The 23,238-nt window shown below is 37.5% G+C and overlaps 1 protein-coding gene across 7 annotated transcripts in view; it reads right to left on the bottom strand.

Annotated features, from left to right (window-relative positions):
* The window catches only part of CDKAL1 (CDKAL1 threonylcarbamoyladenosine tRNA methylthiotransferase), a 721,370-nt gene that overhangs the window by 364,149 nt on the left and 333,983 nt on the right, over positions 1–23,238 (bottom strand). For all 7 annotated transcript variants that reach the window (XR_012500987.1, XM_010974252.3, XM_010974251.3 and 4 more), the window contains one exon: positions 5,969–6,114. Coding sequence is in view for 6 of the 7 variants with exons in the window: in XM_010974252.3 (XP_010972554.2) it covers positions 5,969–6,114 (146 nt within the window). In the remaining variant the exon portion in view is untranslated. The remainder of the gene's footprint in view (positions 1–5,968; positions 6,115–23,238) is intronic.

The raw sequence follows: 23,238 nt of genomic DNA, 5'->3' as shown, positions 1-23,238 counted from the left end.
TCTGTCAATAGCTGCATGACCATGGGGAAATTACATAACCTCCTTGGGCGTTAAGGATTTAACAAGCTAACACATGCAATACCCTCAAAGTAGTAATGGGCACAAAAGTAAAACTCAAAAATATTAGTTATTGGATTTCTTACTGTTAGCATGTGAAGTGTTGATACTGGCATTGTTACTGTTCCATTTATTATAGTGCTGGGCACAAAACTGATAAATGAAAAAGTGAATCATTTAGTTACCATGTATTATTAGTGTTGGAAGGAATCCTGTTTCACAGGCCAAACTGAGGAGCTAGTCCCACTGTGCATTAAGTCACTATGGGATTTCAACAAGTCTTTTTAACCATGTGAACCCTGACCATCACTCTGAAGTACAGATTAAAAATACCTAACCTACATATTTGCCTAGGTTTTTGTGACAACGTCATGACAGTATGTGAGCCCTGTGGAATAAAAGAAGCACTCCAAAAGGAAAAATGCTTACTATTAGTATATGACTTCATAGATATGTGATCCTTATGTTTACAACAAAACACTGAGATGAAGAAAACATACAGGGGATTAAGGGAAGGTAGCTTCTTAGTTCCTGAAAAAAAAAATCATAATACAAGAGAAGGTAGAAAGAGATTAGGGAAGATGAGATTTCTCTCTTTACCAAGCTAGAAGGAAAATTTAAGTCAATAGAAAATTTAATTACCTTCAACCAATAAATCAAACTTGGGGGAATCCCCAAATAATATGGTATTTAGCACATGATACGAACATCTTCCAAATGTAAATACAATGTTGTGTTGCAAAAGGAAAAAATAAGTGTTTTTCTACTAGATAACTGTTCCAATTGTATGTATTCATTCTCTTGAAAAAATTTAACAGTAGCAAGGGAGGGAAGGGAAAAGAACAGAACTTCACTACCTCAGAAAGAAATCTGACAAAAGATAAAAGCATGAACAAGACCCGAGGGACTCCCCAAACAACAACCCAGTTAAAGATATTAAAAATGATGAAGTAAAGCCAGAAAACATCTTTGAGGGAAGTGTTTTGCCTAAATTATTTTGGAGGTGGTTATTCAGTGAACAGAAACACATCTGGAAATGCATCTGGAAGAAAACTCAATTATTGAATCCTTGCTGAATAGTTCTTTTTATTTGCAATGTTCTTTTCTTCTATTCTGACAAATATTGCTATTTATGTTTCCAAGCTGTTAGGAATAAAGCTAGACAGAGGGAAAAAAAAACAGAATAAAATACAAATTTAACCTCACTTGTCTTTTATCAGATTGTGCTCCAGGACGAACACGTGGATGATTGGGACCGATGAAAGGAAAGAAAAGAATGTAGGATGTTAATGAGTTAGCATCACTGTTTTGTTTTGTTTTGTTTTGTTTTGTTTTGTTTTGTTTTGTTTTGTTTTGTTTTTTGCAGACAGACTGGAAAAGGAGGTCACAGGACAGGCTGGACAGAATGAGATAACTCTGGGATGCTCTTAGAGACATCATCCTGCCAAAGTGACCCTGGCTTCGTGTCCCTGTGCCCCTCCACCATCTGAGTGTACAGTGCAGAGATCAGAGGATGGAACTTTCTGTGCAAGGTGGCCACTTCCCTTCAAATATGTTCTTCCCACTAAAACGTCCGTCTTCACCGGAGTGCCCTTTAGTTACTGGTTGTGGCATTTCACTTGGAGATCTCTGGCTGTGTAAATGGGTAATTCAGGGCTAAAAGGGTTAGTGTCCTATGGGAAACAAGAGGAATTAATCCAGAAGTACGTAGTACATTGACAAATGATCATGGCAAATTCTGAGACAAATGATATCATGGAAGTAAAAGTCAAGACAAGGCTGCTACAGTATGGTGCAACTTACTTTAGATACGTGCAACTTGCAAGCAAGAACACAACTGGGCATTACTTCATTCAAATTTTACTGACTGAGGGAGATGGATCTTGTCTCCCAAGTTTAAGATCTAGTAAACATACACCAAAAGGCCACTGGACTGCTAACAAAATAATCTGTGTCAACAGTTAGGTCTTTTGATATACAAACCATTTCATTTCTTAAACTGTATCTATCAAAGGGACATTCTTAGATATTTCTTTCTTACTTTCATGTGTGAATTGGAAGGCTCAGCGATTCTTCTACCGAGCATTAGAACATATGCTTGAGAGAAGAACTTTCATGCTGCACCAATTTTTAAAAAAACCGATGTGAATATATGTTGGGGAGTGAATGAGTACATTCAATGCTGCTCAAACGGGGAAAACCCAATTAAAGTTTATGTCCAAGGCCCCAAGGTCCTGGGAGCCCTAATTATATCCTCCCTATATATCAGAGTAAAAAACCTTCTCAATGGGAAAGGAAGTCTTTAAAACTACATGAGAAAGCAAAAATTAATGATTCAAGTTTTAAACTTGTTTTAATCCCAGTATTATGTGAAAAAGATAACAGAGAAGGCAGGTAAGTGACCTATAATAAAAGTAGTAAAATTTATGAGGTCGTTACTAAAAATTATAAAAACATGCATCTCTCTAAAACCAGAATCACGTCTCTTGCTTTTGTTCTGTGTAGTTTTCCTCCACATCCCTCCAAAGCCCATCATGTATTTTAAGGAATCATCTTATCCCTTTAAATAAAAACATCAAATTACTTAGTTAATTTTCCAACTGGATTAATCAATCTGAATAGAATCGTTTCCGTCATATGAGTGTCTGCTCATGACCAGCTGTTTTAAATTAGTATATTAAGTAATTTAGACACTTTTCTTTGCAAAGGTTGCATGATTTAATAAATTCCCATATGCCCCAACATGTGCCAGCACTACTAGGTTATCTCCAGTCCAGCTGCTGTCATGACAGGAGCTGCCAACTTTCAACCAACTGAAAAGAATAATGAATCAGCAGCAAGTCGGCTCGTATGTGAACTTCTTCTGCTCCCAGCTAAAACACAGGCCAATTTCAGCCATAAAGAAAATTAATTAAAAAGCCTTCACCTCCGCTGTTTGGGCAACACGGCATGACAAATGCCGCTGCATCAGTGGTTGAAGGGCCTGCAGCTTCAGGTAAGATCCTATAGCTTGGATTTCAGTCTTAAATGCTGTTGGTTGTTTTTTTTTTTACAGATTGGATTTTTTGAGGAAATAGATCAGGAAATGCCTTGTGTCCCTAAATTTGTAACATGAATATTCGATAAGCCTCACACTGCTGGAGAATAAATAAATGAGACTTTTGTTTGTTAAAGGCTCATTACAAAAAACGGACTTCAAAGGCTTCAGAGGAAACGAGGTAAATGAAAAGGGCCACATGTACACAGAAGCTAAAAAACAGATCAGAGCACCAGACGCACAACTTTGAGTGAGAGCCACTGTCTGAATGAGCATGATGCATAAAACAGTGGTAGAGTGTTAGACCCTCATTCTAAGAATGACAATATTGCATTAAATTTTGATTAAAAACTGGACAGAACAATTTTGTGCGGATCAGTTATCCAGACTAGGGGTTCTATAGAAACCTCTGAAACTTGGATGTTTCCAATAAGCACGAATCTATGTGGCATAAAGCTATGCTAGTTTTTTTATAGGGGAAAGTAAACACGTAGAGCAGACGTCTGCTTATAATTTTCCATTTATTTCTAAATGCCCATCATAGTTGGAAATGACTCACTGGATGGATGGACTTCCCTGAGGACAGGAAAACTTACCCACTGAGGAGCAGAGTTAGGTTAGAGAGTCCTCACAGGAGTGAGGCTCCACTGTTTTTCACAAGCAACAGAATGGACTGGATGAGACATACAATTCTTTGGTGCTGATGAACTGTCTAAAACCATATATAGCCCAGAGTTAATTTTTAAAACATCACCTGGAGATGCTAACTGTCTTAACTTCTATTCTACAATTCCAGTGATTCACAGCACTTGAAACTGAAATTGTGGATGGATGGGTGAGACGGGGTGTCTTCTCCAGGCATCTCTAATTTCCTCTTTCTGGGATCTCCAGTATTTCCAACCCTGGAGCCCTGGGTAGATTACTTGGCTCTGGAGTCTTCCAGACAGTTGGGATAGTTCTAGAAAAGCCACATGGATGCCTCAGGGTAATTCAGAAACCAAAGAAATAACAATGAGCTTAGCGCTGTTTTCTCAAATCCTTTGATGTGATCATCTTTTGACCCCTATTTAGCTCATGGATGCTGTTGAAACTGTTCAAGATGCAACAGATTTAAAAGGTCCAACTCTGGAGTAACACAAAAGGCTAGACGTTGTTGAGAAGTCGTTGCCCTGTTAAGCAGTCACAGTAATTCCCCCAAACAACTGAGTCAGCACTCACCCAAACGGAGGTGGAGAAATGTTGATTCCTTAATCTCCTTGAATCACATCAGTGTAACTTTTGGAAAGTGTTCTAGTCTACTCTGCATAACAGGATGCATGCCTACACTCGGAAAAATCTTGTGCAACAGCTATGAACTGTGTGCACCATCTGCTACTGCTCTAGTAAGCAAGAGGCAAGAAACTTCACAGGTGTAAGTACTTATTTGCAGTTTTGAAAACATGCCATTTACCAGTGCCAGTGTGCCCAAAAGGTCTCTCTTCCATGACACAAGTTTACCTATAACAAGCTAGAAATAAATGCAAAGGACAAGCCAATGAGAGACATCCAACATAAACATCCTTACTCTTCAGCCTTGCCCTCAGTTCTGTTCAAGATCAGGAAGTATTAGAGATGAGAGAGATCCATCATTATTCTGTTTTCTACTTTGAAAGTTGTATATACTCAATGAGTATACAAGTAAAATCCATCCTAGAATAAATATACTTTCTACTGACTGATTTGAATATTCAAACAATCAGCTGTATTTGCTTGAATGCACACTACGTGTCTTTATTTCTGGTGGTGAGGATAATCAAGACATGCCGGGAGTGGGGGTGGGGGACACATAAAGGGAAGATGAGGAAGGACAGAGAAAGAAAATAGAAGAAAAAGATTTTTAAAAGATTTGTAAACAGTCAGGACAAGTGACTAACTGAAGGTGGAAAAAATAATTGCTTCCAATTTGTATAAAGCAATAATATCCATGTAGTACTCGGTACAAAGGTACATAATTATAAACAAGAAGATGGAAATAAAGAATTATATTTTAATTAAGAAACACAACAGAGGGAAAAATTATGGGAAAAAATTGTGGAAAGTAGGAAGAGCCATGCCACAAATATGCCAAGATAAATGACACAGCCCCAGAGGGGGGAACAGGGCCCCAGACTTGAGAACTTCGCCATGACCTTGGCCTGCACCATTTCCTGCCTTGTATAATCACAGAAGGCATTCAGTGTTTGGTGATGATGAGAAGTGGGATTTTGAAGAATATAATTATAGGCTGCAAGTGTTTTCTGTGGAAACAAAATTATCATTCACGTCTGAGACTGGGTAAATATGCCTTAATTTTGGTCCATGGCAACTTGAACTTTAAAAAAACAGAATCCCCAAACAGCCTTATACATCTCAATTCTTCAAGAATACTCCAGGGATAAGTGTGTAGAGGCAGAAACATTCTCAGATCCTCTTCAAAAAATGCTATTTTGTATAAAATTATCTCTTTTGTAGTGACATGATTTGAGCTACCTCCATATCAAAAGCAGCTGACAACTTCAGAAGGCCGCATTAAAGAAGGTTTAAGCAGAGCAAAGCTAAGGCAGTTTTCATCTGCTAGGTCAGGTAGAGAGACATCACCGCGCACATAACCTTAGAGAGATTGGGGACTGGCCGCCAGTGAACGGCATGTGATGCCCAGATGGAAGGTGCATGTAAACTGAGGGGAGAGAAGAAACCACATCAAGGGTGTCTAAGGAACACTGAAAGGCTTTGAAAGCTTCGAAAGTCTTGCCTCTTTCTCTGTACCTTTAATTGTGGCTACCGTCAGTGCATTTTTGCCACATGCTTTTAAAAGAAAAAAGAAATGGTTATTTTCTTAAGTGCTAACAGACTTACTTCTCTTTCAGAAAATCCACGACTCTTTTGAAGTCAGCCACGCAGTATTCTCTTTTCATTTCCATGAGCACCGTGTCAGAGGCAGACTGGACCGGTATGTGCAGGAAAGCATAGACTCGGGGATGATTGAGGATTTTTGCCATTTCCTTTAAAGAGATGGAAGGAGAAAACATTCATCATTTTCACAAATCAGGGAATGGTTTCCCTTAGATGAACACTCACAAGTGCTAAACAAATAGCATAGCTGAAAAGAGACCAATCAGCTAGGATCTCAGAATGAACGTCACCTGCATCACTCCAGGATGACAAGTGGGAATTTCACATTGCTTTTGGAGGATTTCATGTAAGAGTTATATCCTCATGGTCACTACCTCTCTTAGGTGACAAAACAGAGATAAACGCATGTAATGTCTGAAGAGTAAAAAGGTTTCTGAGTACTTCCAAATAAATACCACTCTTCCCTTTCCTCAAAGCATTTTCTATTCTGCCTTCTTCCATTAGCAGGAGGAACAGCAATATTTAAGGCGAATTGTCGAAGCCATGCGGTCCTGTGTACTTGAATAAAGTTCCCAAATTCAGAGTAAGTCAATAATTTTTTTTTTAAATACCTATGACTCCCCTGTTTTTTTTTTTAACATTTTTTATTGACTTATAATCATTTTACAATGTTGTGTCAAATTCCAGGGTAGAGCACAATTTTTCAGTTATACATGAACATACATATATTCATTGTCACATTTTTTTCTCCATGAGCTACCATAAGATCTTGTGTATATTTCCCTGTGCTATACAGTATAATCTTATTTATCTATTCAACAATTTTGAAATCCCATATATCCCTTCCCACCCTCCGCCCCCTTGGCAACCACAAGTTTGTATTCTATGTCTATGAGTCTATTTCTGTTTTATATTTATGCTTTGTTTGATTCTTTGTTTGTTTGTTTGTTTTGGATTCCACATATGAGTGATCTCATATGGTATTTTTCTTCCTCTTTCTGGTTTACTTCACTTAGAACGACATTCTCCAGGAGCAACCATGTTGCTGCCCTGTTTCTTTTTCAAGTAGTTAGTGAACACTTATGTTTGAGTACTACCATGCAAAAGGCATGGTATCAGACAGTGAAGCCAACCTGGTCACCTCCCGATATCTGCCTTTCAGCTGCGGAGTTCAAAAGAACAGAAATCAGGGAAGAGCAGGAAGAAGAATCTGTCTTGCAAAGTTAAAGAGAGCAAACTGGAGTGAAACACATGAGGAAATCCAGAGACGGTTTTAAATTCCTCCAAGGATATAAAGTGGGTAGGAAAAAGAGTGACAAAACGAAAACTGGAAACAAAACCATCGATGTGAGCAATACATAAAAATGTGACTAATTAACGGCCCATCAATGGCGGGGAGGGAAAAAGGTTGGGAGGAGGGAGAAGGGGAGGGAGACGGGTGCGTACGAGCGCAGAGTCCAGAAGAGATAAAAATGTCCAGAAAGGGGTTGCCCTTCAACAACCTGCATGTGTCCTACGGTTCTGAGTTTTCACAGTCCTGCACTAGCAGTTCTATTATCTCACTTCATCGTTAGAACAATATTTTGAGGGATTTTACAGAGTCAAAGAGCCACCTAGTTCCACAGTGACCTCTTAGCTATTCAGGGGTCAGTCATGCATTTTTATCACCCGTGTCCTTTGATCCTCCATTTTCTTTCCACCGACTATGAATGTTAGTATTTTCACCAAAGTGGAAGAAAAGAATGACTAATTCAAACCACTCACCTTCTTAGCAGCTGTTTAAAAAAAAATCCTTCAGACTAAGAAATTCAAACAACCAAATGACATTACTCATGGATATTCTTTATCTACCTTCTCTACCAGGAATTTACAGGTAGATAACCTTGTTATATACAGATAAATAACTAAACTGAAACTGGAGTTGATGAATATTTTATTTAGCAGAAAAATAAGTAGCTGACACATTATCTGAAGATGTCCTTCACAAAACGGTGACATTTCTTGTCTGGGTATTTAGTCAGAAGGCTCTGCACCTCCTCACTCAGCATCTTCCCCGGATAAGGCTGTGGGAGGCAGGGCAACCTTTATCACTGCGCACTCTATAGTAACTGTGTTGGCCTTCTGTTTTGATTCTCTGCCTTTCAGGTTTTTCACACCTGAATATCAAGATTCTCCAACAGTGGAAGGGAAAAAAAAATTGTACAAAAAAAACTTTGTTTTCTAAAGGGACAGGACTCAGCTTTAACTAACTTTCAACATACATGCTGCGGTAAAAAAGCAGTACACCTTAACAAATCACACAATTTGTGAAACAGAATTTCACTCAATCTCTGTGCCTTGGTTTTCTCATCTGCAGAATGGAGATACTAGTAATACCCACCTCATAGGGCTGCTGGGCTACTGCGAAAATTAAATAAGATAATCCAGTACGTGCTTGTATGTAAGCACTCAATATATAAATGGTATAATGGTCTTCTTCTTTGGAGAGTAAAGTTCATGGTAACATTTTCATACACATTATGGGAACTTACCAATAAATAAAATAGCTTTTCAACAATGTAATTCCCTTTACTAGTAAGTGAAGGAGCAGTAACTTGTACTGATTTGCAAAAAATAAATTTGAAAGGGGTTCCCAGCAAACATGACCCCGGGCCAGAAAGGGCAGAGCGGTTTCTGCTGGAAACACGCAGGGCGGCCTACTACTATAAACAGGATGCTGTGCAGATGAAGTGCTGCCTTGTTACAGTGTGGCAATTTACAAATTAAAGCGTTAATAGCTAGCAAGTAGGATAAATCTGGTGGGTTTTTTCCCTTTGGCTCTCAAAATAAGATTCCCCACTAGTAATTATCTACAGCTTCATACTACAGACTTTGCAACTTTATAATGGTAGGCACTAGAACATAAAAGTGAAAAAGACCAAAAACAACTTGCCCCTTAATCAAAGTCTGCATTTCTGCTACGAAAAGGATCACAACTTAACACAGATTAATGTACCCCAAAGAGACAAAGCACTTATTTTCTGCTTCGTTTTTCCTTCTGTCCTTCTTCTCACTCAGCACTGTTGGTTAAGAATAACCTCTTGTCTCCTCCCCTTTAAAAATTCTCTATTTTTAATGTTCAGCTTAGAGTTACAGGTTCAGTGCAAGAGACTCCTCCTTCCTCTATGACTCTACAGCAGTCTGTTCCTGGCGTGACCGAAGTATTTCCTTGGTACAACCTTGCAACATGATAGTGAGCCTGTAACATGGGAGCTCGAGGAGAACAGGGGTTGTTTTCCTCATCTCTCTGGATCCCTGCAAGGACTAGCACCGGGCTAAGCACACTGCCGAACATGGACAGATACGTGTGAGTCAGAAACTTCATCAACCTGAGAAGAAAGACATTCAAAATACAGCTGCTATTTGATAGGAAATCAAATTTTCAATTAATAATAGTTCCATTTGGCTAAAGCAGGTTAAAAAAGCACTTATTAAAGCAGGTAAACAAGCATATAATCAGCCTGTCTTCATTTTTGGAAGTGAAAAATTATCTATGAATATATAAGTAAATACATACATAAGTAAAGATCAGGCACTCTATAGGTAGTCCCACCAGGGGCTGTATTTCTAAAAGGCTGTTGGAGCTTTGGATTGGAATCACAATGTATATTCTTACTGAAATAATTTATAAATGGGGTACAGGGTGCAGGTTAACCAAGAATGGCAGCCACAAGCAACCTGAGGCTCTGAGCTGGGTAAGAGAGTCTGCAGAGACAGGCAGGGGTGTGAGGGCATGTGTGCACACAGGTGTGTGTAGGTCTCGTGTCTGTGAGCACATGCACATGCCTCTAGAGGAGTGCCGGTAGTACTTAGCATAGAAAAGGTATCTATTTTAATAAAAAGGTCATTTTTAATTTCAGGGTTGATGGATCAAGGCTGCTTAAAATATAGATGGTGACTATTTTATTGGCAAGGGCCAGAGAATGGCTAAGAGATCAACAAAACATTATTCCTGGCTGGTGTTTTCACATGGAGCTCTCCTATTACAAGCTGGTAATCATCTTGGTGTTGGTTAATTTTTAATGAACTTGAAAAGCAAACATAAAAATAATGAATGGAAACAGGCCTACTTTTAAAAAGCAATCTTATGTATGGTACATTTTTAAAAGAAATGTTAAACCTCATTTTTATCACCTTGCAGTAATCAAATTAACCATCGTATTCTTCCTGGTTTTGAATATATAAAACTGCTTAACAAAGTCACTCAGTGTGTGATACTGTAAAATGTATTAATACTTGCATTCAGATGTCTCTGCGCTCACACTGACAGTTACCAGTCAGAAGCCCTCTCAGACTGTAGCTTTGTTAGGAAGTATATGCATATTTAAAAAGCTAAACTTTACATTGTTATGTTTTTTTCAACTAATCTAAGATATATGATGAAGCAATAAAAAAAAAAAAAGACAACCTATATCATTACCATTAAGCATTTTAAACACAGTTTGAGATATAACTCACAATCCATATAATTCACCCATAAAAAGTATGCAATTAAATGTTTTTTAGAATATTTACAATATGGTATAGCTTGCCTGGAAAATTCTTATTTATCATGCAAAATTAAACTCCATTCGGAGTGAAACCTTCTGTGGCCCACGTAACCCTGTTCTACTCCTGTAACTGATACATACTTCCATTCCCATATTTATTGTAAACTGGTTAAGAAAAAGGATTCAGCAGTCTGACAGGCTTAGGGCCTATATCCAGTTATCCCACTAACTGCTCTTCATTCTGGACATATATATTTTAAATGTTTCCAAGAGTTAGTTTTCTTCAGTTATAAAATGACAATGTGTCAGCAGAAAGCATTAGGCTATGCTGTATAACAAATAATCTCAAAAATCTCAGTGGCTCCTAACAACAGAAATGTAGTATGTGCTCATGCTACGTCTTTGTCATGATTAGGCTGAAGCTCTGTTCAAGTTGCCTCCACTTCCAGACTCAGGGTGTGCAAGAAGCAGGGAGAAAAGAGAGACATACTGAGACAGGAAGGAAGGAGGCAGGGCACAGCCATTGAATGAATGACACAGCAATTAACACCAAGATGATAGAAAATTCAACTCCCATTAGGCCTTGAGGCCCAAGATGGTGGGAGATTTGACCAAGTAATAAATCTACTTTTACTCAGCTGTGGCTCACTCTTGAATTCTTTCCTGCATGAAGCCAAGAACCCACACTCGGTGGGGCGCGTCCCAGGGACTCAACCAAGACCTGAGACATGGCCATCCTCTTGCCCCACATTTTCCTGTATCAATACAGAATCACTGGCTTTAAACCTTCTGCCCGGAAATAGCTCCTACCACTTCTGCCCACATTTCACTGACCTGTGCAAGTCACATGGCTACTCCTGAGTTTAAGTAGACAGAGATTCTAATACTCCCACAGGGAGGGAAACCAGAATATTTGGTAAACAGTGATACAATCTACCACAGAAGTAATAAAAATATCTACATCAGAGAGGGAGGGGTCAGACGAGATACATAACAAGTGCTCAGCTGAGTGCCTGACACAAGTCAGTGTGCCCTCATCAAAGCAGGCAGCTCTGTGTTTACATGTTTATAAAACGCAGGGGAGGTTACTGCCGTCTTTGTACCCCCAATCCCAGAAACATACTTTGATGTTTAATAAATGCTTGCTTAGCTGCATCATTTTACATACCAAGCAACTGCAACAAGAGCAGTTAAACCATTAGAACATTCTTTCTACTCTATACCACCTAACACATGAAACAAAAGTCCTTTAGTTAGGCTCATTTGGGATAATCAGACTATACACAAATGAGAGTTAAGTATTTTTCCATCAATCTTTTAACATCTGCCTTTCTACTGGATTCTTTAACTATTTCTATCATGTTTAAGAGAAGCCCAAAGAAGAACTGTCTATGCTCAATCTAACGGGGCTGCAGGCACTATTCCCATTAAACTGACCAGGTATTGATTTGTTCTTTTAAAGAGAGTGTTTGGTAGACAAGGTCTTTTTTTTAATGGAAAAAAATTAAAACATGTACCTGTTCATATTATGTAATGTTTGAATCACAACAAATTGTACTGTTAGCTTTCCTCTTTGTTACTTTATTTTAAAATGAATATGGTAAAATTTACTTTTTCATGTATGTTCAGTTTCATGAAATTTAACCTATGTGTAGATTCACAAAACCATCACCACAATCAGGATATAAGAACTCTCTTTTGATTTCTTCTCCTTAGCAGAGCAGAATAATAATTTTAAAGTAAAATCAAACACTGATAATATCAGTTGAAAATAAATGTGTGTATAATCACAACTCTTAGCATTTTGACATAGTATTGATGTATATTTTTATCTTTGTAATGTAAAGTTTGATTATCGCCTCTGACACTAAGTTGCCCCTGACACTTAGTTGCCTCTAAGATGATGTGGTGATGGTAAAGGAGCACTGGAGTCCTTTTAACATCTCTATGAAAGCTAATTAGAACAGACATTTTGTCTCAACTTATTTTAATGCAAACACTGAAAATGTTAACTCTTTGCAGTTTAGAAGTGAATTTCCTGTTCTAAGTAAGTTATAGAGCAAATGTAAATTAGAATCTGTTCACAGTTATCTACTCCTTTTCATTTGGGCTATAAGGATTGGAAATGTTCTCTTTTTATGCTTCCTCCTTGACTTTCTGATGCCATTAATGATAATTTATTTTTAGATTGCTGAGAGTAAATGCAAGTGCTGGTAATTCACTGAGTGGCAGTTACAGTGTCATTAATGAAGCAATGGGTGAAATATGACTCTGGTCTTATTTTATCTTGACTTACATGACTTTGGGAGTGTTGAAGGTGACTCTAAAATAGGATCTCCTAGAATACAGGCACTGTCGTTTTGACCTTCACCTAGAAGTCTTTGTAGGATTCATTCCAAAATAACCATGTTGCTTAATCAACTGGGTCATTCAATCATTCATTCATTCATGCAACTCTAATTTAACTATTTAAGCACCAGGCATTAAGCAAGGAGACAGATCAACAAGATACACTCTTGGCGTATGAGCATGCATGGTAAACTGCATGCTGTACAGTGTGCACTGGCACAGACAGTAAAACCGCCTGGAACAGCAGTAAGTAAAATAACATCACATTGCTACAGCAGGGATGAGCGTGAACACACTGTACTAAGTGAAATAAGCCAGACACTAAAGGACAGACATTGTGTGATTTCCCCCATGAGGTACCTAGAATAGCCACGTTCACAGAGATGACGGAGAGAGGCAAGGGGAGTTATTGTTTAATGGGTATAGAATTTCGGTTTGGGACAATGAAAAAGTACGAGTGATGGGTAGTGGTGATGGTTGCATAACATTATAAATGTACTTAATGTCACTGAATGGTACACTTAAAAACAGTCAACAGGTAACATACGTAAGATCAAAGGCTGTGTATTTTGTAAAAAATAATCCAGTGACCTGTCATATCAACTCTGCTTTTTTTAGCCTAATAATATCAATTTTAACTTTAAAAGAACATTTAGGAAAAATAAGAATTACATTTGGAGACCACTTAATGATTCTCTAGTTCTTTATTCTTTTATCAAATATATCAACTGTTAACATTATTCGCTGGAATAACTTTAAAGAGAGAATTGTTCGTTTGAGGTTTAGACTTACAGATCTTACAGACTTAAAGAGGCTAAACCTGTTACATACTTCCAAAATAAAGATGCATAAAGTAATTAGTGTACATAATATAATGAAAAAACACTGCTCTTTTTCAAAATGAATATTTTTCTGTATTATAAAGTAATATATACTTATTTTTGAACTTTTGGAAAATAGAAAAATAGAAAAGAAAAATGAATCACAGTTAAAGCAATCATTGTTAAAAGAAAAATTCATTACTCTTACTATCATCTTGAAACATTTAAATTATAAAACTATATATGATACCACTTGGTGGGTTCAGAAAAAGTAAAATGATTTTCAAAGACCAAAAGATTAAGCTAATAATATTTCTTGACAAATACATCGTTCAGTATGAACTTAATTTCTTCAAAAATGAAAGAAGAAAACCTTTCTTCTAAGCAGGGTCCAAATCACCCAGGCACTTACACTCAGGGGCTAATAATGCTTTCACATTAGCATAACAGGAGAGAAATCTGAATATGAAAACAACAAAGGAGAATCAGAGATAAGAATCAGCAAAACAGCTTATAATCATTCCCGAAGAAGTGATTACCACTAGAGTAATGTTGTCCCTGGAGCTGTGATGAGAGAGCAGAAGTAAACAGACAAGAAAGAAATCTCTTTGTTCAAAAAGACACAAAAATGAGAATGAAAGTAAAAGGAGAAAAGAGAGATGGGCAAGTCTTTCCCTACTCTCAAATTTATTGTAATATAAGGGAACTCTCAAAAACATAGACTATAATTGGCATGATTGTTAGAGGAAAGAAGAAAACTCTCGGCACTCTCCAAATCACAATACTGTGAAGTGGTACAGCAGCAGCAGTAACAGTAGTAATAATGGTAATAGCAGGTAGCATCTTTATGTGCTAGACATCTTGCTGATTAACAATGAAATCTGAGGGCGTCCCTGGGTACAAAAGCCCCTCTGTGTTCCCTCTTGTTTGTAGGGGGTAAAAAAGGTTTTATTCCCCTCGGCCTTCCCCAAGTTCCAAAGAGTAGACTCCAGCAACTACTAACTAGGGAAGTGAGGGAACGCAAAAACAAAGGAAAAACAGTCAAGCAAGAGCAGTAATAATAGCTTTAACAATAAATAGTTCAGTGATAAAACAGTCTTAGTTCTTCCTCAAGGGATACATAACAATCTGAACACATTATCTTTGAGCTGAGCCGCAGAAAGTGAGACCCACACCCAGGTGGAGGATGGTGATGACATGCTGACCATAAGCATGTAGAATGGCTAGAACCAGAATGTTGATGATTAAGATTCCTGAAACATCACCCTGTTATATCACCATCAACTAATCAGAGGAAAGTCCACAAGCTGCAACCCTCATCTCAAACGTTGCCTTTAAAAATCCTTCCCTGAAAGCCATCAGGGAGTTCAGGTCTTCAGAGCATGAGCTGCCCATTCTCCTTGCTTGGTGCTCTGCAATAAATGCTGTACCTTCCCTCACTGTAATAGGGTGATGGCAGACTGGCGTTGCTGCGAGTCAGGTGAGCACTCACAAGTAACAACACGCATTATCTCAATTAAATTTCTGAACAAACCTAGAGATTAGTTTTACTGAATCTAAGACTCAGAGAAGTGAATACCTTGCTCAACGAACAATGGTACAGCTGGAGTATAAACACACTCACACTGAGCCTTGAAAGTTACCAGAATAGACCATCCAAAATAGGCCTCTTTGGCATATGGATTATTTGGAGCTAGAGGCCACTGAGTATCAGCAGACCCAGGAAACCTCTAAAACCAGGAAAATTTCCATTTTTAAAGGAAGAACTTGGGAGGGGGCTGTAAATATGGAAATTCTGTACTAGGAAGAGGGGAACAAAATTTTAACAACCCCTATCAATGGTGAAGGCAAGACTTGAATATGTGTAACAAACTTTCCTAAACAATCCTCATTTACCACATTTTTTCTGGTCACCGTCCCAGAACTTGTCACCCAGGAGCTCCAAATCCAGGTTCTTTGGTTTTACGCATAAGATGTACATAAACCCAAGCTCTAAACACCCTTTTGGGTTACTGATTGCTAGGTGCTTCCATGCATGTAAGTTGGAAGCACATGTTAATAAGCTTCTGTTTTTCTGCTGTTAGTCTATCTTTGGCCAGTCTAACTTAAAGAACTTCACCTGGAGAACCCAAGATGGGTAGAGGAAAAGATTTTCTTACTCCCCGTCACTCTGCTCCATCAAATGTATCTCACAAAAGTATCAGCCGATTGATCAGTGATCCTCCTTAAACCTAAAATCATTCTTGAGAGCAGCACTAATTCTCGTGATAATGTTAAATAATAATAAATCATTGCTGGAAGCAGGGCTGGAAATAAGCAGTGGAGAGTTGTCTCCCCAAAACAAGACCAAAAAAAAAAAAATCAAAGACAATTTAAATATTTTGCTTTGCAAAATTCTCCTTACGTCTGATTTATTAGAAACGTGTGGGTTTTTCCCAAATGTCTCAAAATGCATGAATTAAATGGCTCTTATTATATTACTTGAAATTAAAAGATAATAAATTAATAGGATCTTTACACTCTTGCTGCTGAATAATACGGAATTTGAGCTCAAACTGATAAATGGGTGTATAATTTTTATAAAGCAACAAAGGGGGCATATTTCCTCCTTGTTCTACTTTAATTGTTCTCCCTTGGTAAAACTGGCTTCTCTTGTCAGTTCTTTAATTGGAGCTGAAATGAAAGCATTTCCAGTTACTGCATAGCAGGCTACCTTGTCTAAGTTAAGAACACCTTGTCAGAATATTTTCTGAGATTCTAACCTGCTGCTTTTTTAAGTGCTGTGGTTCCAAAGTTACAGGATCACATAGCTTGTCTAGCATGTAAAGAAAGATCAGGAAAAACTTCCATTTGATGAGCTAAATTTACCTTTTTAGACTTGGGATATATATTTCTTTTAATGCTCTGTTATTTTTTAATCAAATAGAAGTTAAAACCCTATGCAATCCAAATAGATTTCTTCAGATCAGAGGAGAAAATGAAGATTTCTATTTTCCTCCTTTCTGTCAAGGTCTGGTTTCTACAAATACAAAAATATGATGCACTTTTTTTTTTGCAAGGTTCTACCTAATGATAACAGAAGCAATCACTTGATTTTCAGATTTTCAGATCTGAATGTTGCCATTTTTATAGGATTAAAGTATTATTTTGTAAAAAGGTAACAGAACAGGTCTTGAACTTTATCTCTCCATAGATCAAGCATTCTATAAATATATATATTATTAATACATTATGTTTACCTGGTTACAAAACTGGATAAACATGGGCTTAAAGAATAATGATGAAGGAGATGGAAGATCCCCTATTATATGCTAAATATTTCCTTCTGTCTTAGGTGAGGAAAATGATTTCCAAAACAATTTTTTTTAATTTCAAAATTAGCTAGAGGTTGAGATTCTAGAAGACAGACAGGAAAAGAAAGAGCTATGTCAAAGAGAGTCTAACAAAACGTGTAATATGCTGAAATGAACCCTGGTAAAGGGAGCAGGCACCTCCCCCACTTTTCCATAGAATGTTCACATCATTTCCTTTGTCCCATCCTCACAGGGCTCTAAATAACCTCTCCACAGAATTACCCACACAGGCCCAGTTCTTATAGGATATCTAGAAAGAGCTGGGATCATGCTGAAATAATAATAATTTAGTCTGAATAAATAATACTCAGTGTCCCTTGAAGAAATGGTGTCAAGCGGGAGAACACAGTCCAGATGAAAAAATGTCTCCCAGGAGCAAAATTAACACTCTGCAATGTCTTCAGCTGAGTGAAATGAAGACAGGAAAATCCAACCCCTTAGAGGTTTAAGGATTACACGTTAAAACTACCCACTAAAAATTAAAAACAAATGGGATACTCCCATCTGGGTGTTTGTTTTCCCCTTAACAAGCCATTGAATGACTTTCCCGAGCACTGATTATATGGATGATGTTTAAAAATGAACTCACTATGGATGAACGGATAAAGGAAATGTGGTATATGTATACAATGGTATATGTATTATTCAGACAAAAAAAGAAGGAAATCCTGCCATTTGTGACAACTTGGATGGACCTTGAGGGCGTTATGCTACGTGATATAAATAAATCAGACAGAAAAAGACCAACACTGTATGATCTCACTTATCTGTGTAATTTAATAGAATTCACAGACACAGAGAACAGATTGGTGTTTGCCAGTGGCAGGGATGGGAGGGGGTGAAATGAATGAAGGTGGCCAAAAGGTACAAACTTCCAGTTATGAAACAAGTAAGTACAGCATAGTGACTGGAGTTACTAATACCCTGTTGTGTATTACTAAGTTGCTAGGGGAGTAGACTTTAAAAGTTCTAGTCACAAGAAAAAATTGTTAAATATGTGTGGTGAGAGATGTTAATTAGACTTATTTCTTATTCTTACCACTTACTGTGATCATTTCACATTACATACAAATATCAAATCACTATGCTGTACACCTGAAACTAACATGTCATCTGTCAATTATATCTCAGTTAAAAAAAAATGAACTCTGTACTTCCTTGTCAAAGCATTACAACCTTCCCCTGCTCAGAGTTTCAAAACCTCTCAATTTCTCACCTTCATTCACCACACCCCATTAGTTGCTATGTGTTTCTTAAACATCTCAACACTCAGAAGTCTCTGACATTTGCCCGTATGTACTGCCTTACCATGACTTTGTACTATCCAGGTCACACTCTTCTTTCTTACAAACCATAGTGTAAGTGTGGACCCGTAGATGAGCGCAGGGTCTTGCTGGAGGAAAACCAACTAGCAGGCAAGAGTCATCTGAAAATGAATCCATTTCCAGGTCTTTAATTTCCTTTTGTGCTCTTGCCTACAACCGATCTGTCTATGGTCAAGGCTTCATGCAGGCCTCTTTCACACCTCCTTCTCACCTTTACTGAACACCTTCAGGTCACCAAGCAAAAGCTGTGAAGCTGCCTTTTTCAAAGCAACATAAAGAGTTCCCATGACTACCACCCTCACCATCCATTTCATTAAAAGTAGTGTTTCTATTAATTTCTACATTTATGCTTAATAAATATTTATACTGTTTTTGATGAATTGTGTACTACTAATAATTTAATGACAATTCAAAAAAGTGTTTTATTTTTAAATACTTAGAGCCCCATGGTCACAATTATGTTTTAATTTTTAACACATTTTGATACAGAGGATGGTAGAATGATCAACCGAAGACTTTCAAGCTTAAAAATAGATATTAGATAGAATTCTGTGGAGAAAATGGAAATTCAAATTCCAGATAAAAAAGAAGATGACATGAAATTTCCTGTTTTTTTATGTTTCACTGAATTCATTTGAAAGAGTGATGTAACAATTCTATTTTATAATTCTCTATGAGAAATATGAGAGATGACCTCTTCTGCAACTATGTTAACTTACAGTGAAAAAACATTCAATGTCAATCAAAAAATGTATGAGGTGGCACATGATCTTAAAAAGTTATTTTGGGTTAATACCAGGCAAGAGTTTCTATACCACTCATGGGTCTACAAAACAAAGTCCTAACATCTGAGTGTGGCATTCCACTCCCCAGGACTCAGGCTCCTTTCCAGTCTCATCTCCCATTTATGGCTTTCCCCTCTCCTCCCAACATACACCGACTTTCAGAAAACACATTTTCACTCAAAACAGACCTACTGTGCTTTGCCTAGAACATGCTCTGGATGTGTCACCCCTGTTCAGATGTCACCCTCAGCTGGAATGCAACTCCCCACTTCCAAGCTACCTACCCTAAACTAGCCACACCTCATTCATCAATTCCTCCTGTTTCCCAATGTACACAAAGAACTAATAATTTCTTTTCAACTCTCATTTAGAGCACTTTGTATCTCTACTAGGCAATTCTTTATTTTAATTAACCCCTTGCTTCCCCAATCAAATATTTGGTATCTTTTTGCTTAATAAAAATATTTGGTATCTTTTTGTTTAATTGAGTTGAATAGCAGTTAATTTTACCAAGAGCCAATGTGTTTAAACAAGGCCAGCTGAAGACTCCGAATTCACAACTCTCATTTTGGCTTTTTCAATGATCTGGCACAACATAATGATTTAAGATCTGTATATATTGCAAAATGATCACCAAAATAGGTCTAGTTAACATCCCTCATCACAGTGACAATTTTTTTTTCTTGTGGAAAGAATTTTTAAGGTAACTCTCTCGGTAACTTTCTAACATACAATACAATACAGTGTTATTAACTATAGTCACCATGCTGTACATTACATCCCCAGGACTTATTTAAAACTGAATGTTTGTACTTTTGACCATTTTACCCATTTTGCCCCCTCTCTACCCCTGGCAACTGCCAATTTGTTCTGTTTTTATGAGCTCTTCTTTTTCTTTAAATTTCACATAGAAGTGGGACCATACAGTATTTGTCTTTCTCTGTTTGACTTATTTCTCTTAGCATTATGTCCTCAAGGTCCATCCAGGTTGTTACTTTCTTTATCCATTCATGCACTGATGGACATCTTACTTTTTATACAAAGAATTTTTAATGAAGTTAATCAAAGTAATTTGTCATCATTTAAAAATATGATAGAATAATGATGAGTAGTATTATTAAATTATAGGAGCCTAAAATTAAAGTCATTTTTAAGATAAATAAGATACAAGGAGGTCACATGACAAAGCCAGTGGGTTGAAAAGCGGAGGATACTGCTCAAATACTAGCGAGTACTCAAACTTATCTTAATTTCCCTGTCCAAAATAGATTTTCTAAACAAACTCCACATTTGTAAACAATAAAAAATTCCACATTCACTAGCCATTTTACTATTCATGTCTCTCAAACAGCAACCAATAACAAGATGATGATTAAATTCATCTTAATTTTTTACTCAACATTAAAATGTACAACATGATATAGACACTGCCTCAGTCCACTTCAAAAATAATATACTGTACTTCATCACTCAGTAATAAAACTATTAACTGACAGCCCAAGGAGAACATGAAAACCTGCTAGTCTCAAACACAGCTCAACTTTATAGTTATCTGTATGTCTAACCTCACATCTGTTTCCTGTTTATACTTTCACAAGGTATTCTGCATTGCTTGATGTAATTATTTATTCTGCAGTACGTAAAAGTACAATACACGGCCTCCTCTAGTCCCATCTGGATGTAATAAAGGAATCAAATTTTGAAATCGCAAGACTGGGAAAGGAAACTTCTACCTTTAATCGTAACAGAAACAGAGGACTGGCCTTTTCCCTTCACCATGGACTTACTAGTAACTGTAAGAAACCCTGCCTCAGTGTAGTAGGATCTGAAGGGCCACAGGCTGGTTGAATCTGTTTCAAGCTGACTTCACAAAACCCAGTCCAAAGCTGAACCTTTGCAACATTGTATGTGGGATGTCCTTTAGGTTTCTGATTCCGTAGTAGCTGAGCAGTGCAGCTGCGATGCACTGCCAAATTGAAGCAGTTGCCAGTAAAGTTAGCATTTTATTTTATTTTTAAAGAACTTATATTTTTGGTTTAGTAAAACCCTGTAGTCTCAGATTAATGACAAAATGATTCAAACTTAGGTCTTCTACTTCTATGAACACTTCAGTACAGTCACGTCCGATTCAGTTAGAAGGATAATAAACAAAAACATCTTAAGGATATTCTAACAAAAATGTTGCTGATAAAACTGAGGCACTTTAAAACCTGTGTTTGCTCTCATGACAGTAAGACAATGTACCGCAAATTTCAAAATGACTCTAATTCCCGGAATTACATATCCTCAAATTACCAAATTATATTTTCCAGTGTTTAACTGCAAAATTTAGAGTTTATACCTATTAATTGTAAGTTTGATACCTTCTTAGTTTGGTAAAGCAGCATCAACAGCAAACATCTTTCTAATTAACAAATGCTGAATCAATTTACGTGCAAAGATTTCTGGAAGTCTATGCAGAGAATGGGACGTGGCATAGTGATGGGGACGTCATCTGTCAAGAAAACAAAGCATTTTCATGAAAAGAGACCTACAGTAACGTCAACAATAGAAAAGATAGTGATTGTGGAAGCTGAACTATCTACTAGAAAATAAATAACAAAATAATATTTGATACGGTTTTTAGAAACAGAATCATTAAAAAAAGAGAGGGAAGCAACTAAAGGTCATAGGCAAGTTTCAGTCTATGTAAGCCACATTATCTCTTGTGTGGTGCCCAGAGCTATGAGCATCTAATGAGGTATGCACTTTATCTGTAAATTTCGGCTCTTTCTATGAGGGTGATGTTTGTTACAGGCCACTGAGAGATTCAATTAATAGCGATCTTTTGCTGTCAATAGTCTAGACATGAGTGCCTTCTCAAAAGCTTTACAAGGGCAGATGGAATCATAAGTGATTGATGGTACCTTTGACAGGGAACACAAAAATTAAAGAAGAAAACTGAGACAACCCCAAGCACTAATGGCCTGACAGAAATAGAGGCAGCCTGTTCTAAGGCATAAGTAATCTTTACTGCCATCAGCAGGAATGGCAGAGTGAAGACCCCTGAAAATCCTCTCCTCCATAAAAGCAATGAGGACAGTGACAAAAATGGTCAGAATCAAGTTTTATCAGAACTCTGGAAATTAACTAAAGGCTTGCAGCAATCCGGGGAGTGTTTATTCAAGAAAAATGGAGCAATCTTGGTAATAGCAGAGAGTTACGTGGCATTTTAAACCTGTCCTTTTCTCACGTCCCACTCCCCAGTTCTGTGGCGGCCTTGAAAACCAACGAACTTCAATCAGGGTGAAAACCAGCAGCCTCGCAGCCACTGAAGGGGGCAGAAGAGGGTTGGAGCTGCTTCAAAGTTCCACTCCCAGAAAAACTGTTATTATTTGACCTGTGTGGTGATTCCATGGAAGACTCCACTCACATGGCGTTCTTATTTAACCTGACCTGGCACTCACCCAGTGAGAAAAGCCCTTTTCCCAGGGGCATTTGTCAAAAATAATCAGCTGCAACTGCTTAACATCACCCCTGCCTGGGGCTGTGAATAACAGAGCAAATAATAAGCAAATCAAAAAAACTTAAAAGGAAAAGCCAGGGGATGTGATGTCCAGAGGGGGTTTCGAAACACACTGACATATTCCTGGGAATCTAGAAGGCCATGTGCATGCAGAGGGACGTGTGCCTGTCCAGGCCATGCACCTGTTCAGTAAACATCTAAAAGGCCCTTAGCTCTCATCTCCGGCTAAATCTGAGGTTTTGCACAAGCAGGAAGTGAAAGTAGAGATGGAAGTTGTACGTGATCTGAGCATTAAAGGCATGCTCCAATATGCACATAGGACTCCTCAGAAAAGACTGAGAGATTTATTGGTTCTACGCATTTAAGGAAATCTCTGTCCAATCATTAGCTGACTGCTAAGCTAATTTGGTAAAGACTTTACTTGCCATATATACAAAGTACAGACTTTACTGAATTTTTTTCTTATTTTTTATTGAACTGAAGTAGATTTACAATGTTAGATTCAGGTGTATAAGCAAAGTGATTCCGTTACACATATATATAAATACAATTTTTCCTTTTCAGTTTCTTTTCCATTATGGCTCATTACAAGAAACTAAATATAGT

The sequence above is a fragment of the Camelus bactrianus genome, chromosome 20 (assembly GCF_048773025.1).
Source record: "Camelus bactrianus isolate YW-2024 breed Bactrian camel chromosome 20, ASM4877302v1, whole genome shotgun sequence".
NCBI classification, from domain to species: Eukaryota; Metazoa; Chordata; class Mammalia; order Artiodactyla; family Camelidae; genus Camelus; species Camelus bactrianus.
This window is presented reverse-complemented; position numbering and strand designations above follow the sequence as displayed.